This window comes from Cotesia glomerata, linkage group LG10 (assembly GCF_020080835.1).
Source record: "Cotesia glomerata isolate CgM1 linkage group LG10, MPM_Cglom_v2.3, whole genome shotgun sequence".
Lineage (NCBI taxonomy): Eukaryota > Metazoa > Arthropoda > Insecta > Hymenoptera > Braconidae > Cotesia > Cotesia glomerata.
In genome coordinates, this window is record NC_058167.1 from 5,159,220 (window position 1) to 5,163,312 (window position 4,093).

Here is a 4,093-nt window from a genome sequence, read left to right on the forward strand (position 1 = left end):
TACTTTATTGTACTCAATCTTAAGTTGCGGATCTAAGTTTAATCTCCTCTGTAAAGAGAGAAATCGTTTATAAGCTTGTTGTTTAGAGTTACCAAATTCCACATTCTCGACTTTAAAGGGTAATTTGACAATATATCTCCCACTTGCATCTCGGGTAGTGTTAAGTTGGTAGTGTGTTTCACAAAGGAAATCATCTAAAGTTCTAGATCCCTTAGGACTAACGTCTTCTATTATCCAAAAACGAGTTAACTGATTTGACAAATCTAAGAGTTGACATAATACAGGTTGTGTATTGTTATCATCATTGACTCCCCCCGCTACAACCCAACCAAGCTATGTTTTCTGTATAATTAAATCACAATCTTTATGTGAGCGATCAATTTGTCCAATTGACAGCAAAGCTAAAGTGGTTCCGGAACCAATGAGAACATCTACTGGTCGCGGAAGATGAAAAAGTGGATCAGCCAAGGTTATGCTATCTGGTATATCTATTTTTTCACGTGGAAATACTTCGTTAGGACTCAGATCAGTGATTTTATTAACTGTCAAAAAAGATAATGATTTTTGAAATTTATTGTTTAAAGATTTGCATACTACTTGAATGAGATGTTTAGAAAAAGTCTGCATTCCATTAACTGCACCGATTGGAATAGAGCAAGTTTGTGTAGGTAATTTTAATCTATTTGTTAAATTTTCTGTAATGAAATTAGCAGTAGCACAAGTATCAAGAAAAGAAGGAGCTTGAATGAATTTACCATTAGAATCGCGCATCTGGATGAGAGCGCTCATCATTAATTGAGACCTTGGTGTTCTGAGTATTGTGGTTAGGTTGTACACAGGTAGTCATGAAGTAGATCCCCTTACAGCCGGTGTGACTGCAGTTGATTCAGTAGTATTGGTGTTTGTTTTTGCATTTTTATTCTGATTTGAATAAGGGTTTGAGCTTCGTTCATAATGTAGCATAGTGTGGTGAAATTTGCGACAGCGTTTGCAGTGGGTGGAATTACAGGGTCCTTTATGTTCACGTAAACAGTTGGGGCAGAGTCGGGAAGTTTTAACAAATTTAACACGTTGGTCAACAGTCAATGAATTGAATTGAGGACATTTGTATAGAGGATGTGCCAGTTTGCAGTTTGGACAGGTAATCGTTGTTGTCGTCATTAAGGCTCGAACTGGCGTATCTGTTTTTTGTTTCTTGAAATTATTACTCGAATGTTCATTACGTCGTCTTTTGAAAGAGTTATCGGAGTCACGCTGTTTGTTAGGTTTACGTGTACTGAGTCGAAAAGCAGTTTTTATTATAAATTTGCTAAATGCGTCAAATGTTGGGAGGGTGTTATCGTCTTCATACGATTCGTCCCATTTATCTCTAATTTCCGTTGGCAATTTAAATTCTAATAATCTTACTATAAATGCGTCAGTTGGTGTTGCTTTTAATGACTTTAAATCATTCAAGTGTTGTCGAGCGTCATCTATGAATTTAGTAAGATTTTCATTAGTCGGAATTGATATTGAATTAAGATTTAAAAGAGCATCATAATGTTTAAAAACTAGAGCGCGCTCTTTCTGATAAGTTTCTGTTAAAAGGTCCCAAGCCCGTGTATAGTTTTCTGCTCTTGCACTAAAAAGCGCGAGCTTATTTGCAGCAGAACCAGTTAAACATCCGCGAAGATATAAAAACTTGTTAAGATCATCTAAATCGTTACGTCCGTCGATAAGTGTCTTAAATGTATTTTTAAAGGAAAGCCAATTTTCAAAGTTACCATCGAATTTTGGTAATTCCGTGGTAGGGAGCTTAGCAAGTCGTTGATTTTCGGTTGTCCGATTGAGAGTTGAAGCGTTAATTGCAGATTGAATAGTAGCGTTAAGAATGTCTTGACTAGGAGTCTTTATTTTAGCTGCAAGCTCGTAATAAATTTTACGAATTCCGTCCGCGAGTTCTACTTCTTTGTCTTCAGGTGTGTTAATTTCTAATTCGTCGACATTTGTATCGTACTGATCGAATAATTTTTCGATTTTAGGAAAGCGTAGAGAAGCGGTCTGAATGTCCATGGTATTTGTTTTTAGTTCATTGGCTAATGCGGTAATTTTAGTAGTTAGTAGAACACGTGATTGTTCTAAAGTCGGTTTTGTCTTAGTCATTTTGAGATAAATTTATATGATAATAATAGTAATAATAATAATGATAAATATCGATTGATAATTAATTATCTTATTTCAGTAATAAATAGATCACTTATGCTGATCAATTAATAACAACAAATTAATAATTTAATGAATTGAATTGAAATCAAATAGCGAATGTACTGTTATATAAATTATTGAACAAAGAAAAAGGCACAAAGTAGGATCAGTGTTAGTGAGGCTAGCGGGTATATTGTGTCGGTTACAAGTCCCAAACACAACTGAACTGTGCACATGGCGTCTGGCGCCTCGTGCTTCGTGCCGGCCGGGCTTCTTCCCGCTAGCTCATGGTGCGCAGGTGCGGCAGCCATTACAAACGTGTTATTGGACGTGTTCGTAGTAAACAGTCATAGAAATGACTCTTGTCAAGTCTTGAGTATAGTTAGGGTTTAGTATAGTCATGAGAGTCAGGGTGACCAACTCTCCTTTGCCTTGGCGGCAAAACATATTTCCGGATTTACAAAAATTAGACTCCAAAATTTACAACGTTAATTTTCACTAAAATTGTTCAGTCATTAGCTTACAATAAAACTCATGAATTATCCTCACGATTAATAAATTTACTTCTTAAAATTTTCGGCTTAAAACCGACGCTTCTTTTATTCCAAATTCAACACGAGCTTAACTCTGTGCATTAACTTAAATTCTTTCGAAGAACATTCTTTATAAAATTAACTAAATTTTTACTCGGACGTAATCCACACAATAAATAGTTTTATAACAATTTCTACCGGAACAATGATATTAAATTATTGACAATTTTCCAGTACATGACTTCAATATATAAGACAACCCAAGTATAAATTGGCAATTAAATTAGATAATTAATTAGTAATTTCTCAATATACAAATTACTTGCCGAAAGTTTATCTACGGGTACATCAGTCTTATCTGCTCCGAAATTTAGTAAATTAATTCTCAATAATTAATAACACGTGGAATAATTATTTTCTAGTAATTTGAGAATGACGATTGGATAATTAATAATTCGCCTCGGTGTAAAATAATTACAGAAAATTATCCACGACGTTCGATTACTAAATGCGTCGCAGTTTTCTCAATGAATCAATTTCCGGTAATTAAAATTGTTTCCAATAAATAATTAAATAATTTTCAATAAATGATAAAATATAAATCAGTATATATAATTAATTGAATGGTAATTCAACTGCTATATTTTATAAAAATAGTCCAGCTAATAATTTTGTAAATTTACTGCGTCACAAAATTCTCAAGGAATTTGCGCGCTCAAAATAGACGCCGTTGTTCGTTACTGCGTAGTTAGCTTGACCTCGGGCACCAACGTTTGACCAAGTCGTGAGTTGCTGATTGAACTATTTCTCGGTGTTCAGAAATAAATTAAATAATAAAACTGAATTTTAATGTAGCCCATCTAGGATGTTATTAATTATTAACCAGCTGAATTAACAATTTAGACACTCACGACCTAAACCCAGGAGGTCTAGAACATTCCTCGGGTGAAAAATCCCCAGGAGGAATTGTTCACAAGCTAACAAATTAAATTGATTAAAATTATTAATTATTATTAACAAATATTATTAAACAAATTGAATTACCACTTATTAAATCAAAATTGAGAAGTAGATCGACCAGTGAGCCGGGTATAAGCCCCAAGGCTCAACAAAAATTCCAATACCTTAATAATCTTAATACTGAAGAAAACTCTACTCTGGAATTTTGCTTCCTTCCTAGCTGCTTTAGTTGGCGATGTCATTGGTTTCAGCACTTCACTACTTCTGATTTTTTATTGCCGCTTCACTTCCGAAGAAACCCAAAATTTCCCCCTCTTAATTCTAGTCGGGTCCCGAAGACCGAGACGCGCCAGTGCTGCGTCGATTAACTACTTCGCACACGTGTGATCGGTTTTACCGATCAAGGGCAATTTACC

The 4,093-nt window shown here is 34.7% G+C and overlaps 1 protein-coding gene across 1 annotated transcript; it reads right to left on the minus strand.

Moving 5' to 3' along the window:
• Window positions 1–843: 843 nt before the first annotated feature.
• On the minus strand, window positions 844–2,142 carry LOC123273371. Its single transcript, XM_044740772.1, has one exon. It carries the CDS (start codon window positions 2,140–2,142, stop codon window positions 844–846), a length of 1,299 nt encoding a protein of 432 aa, XP_044596707.1.
• Between the last annotated feature and the right edge of the window lie 1,951 nt (window positions 2,143–4,093).

What these genes read in the sequence shown, in the direction of transcription:
- LOC123273371 (XM_044740772.1), bottom strand. Translation starts at nt 2,142, where the DNA reads ATGACTAAGACAAAACCGACTTTAGAACAATCACGTGTTCTACTAACT.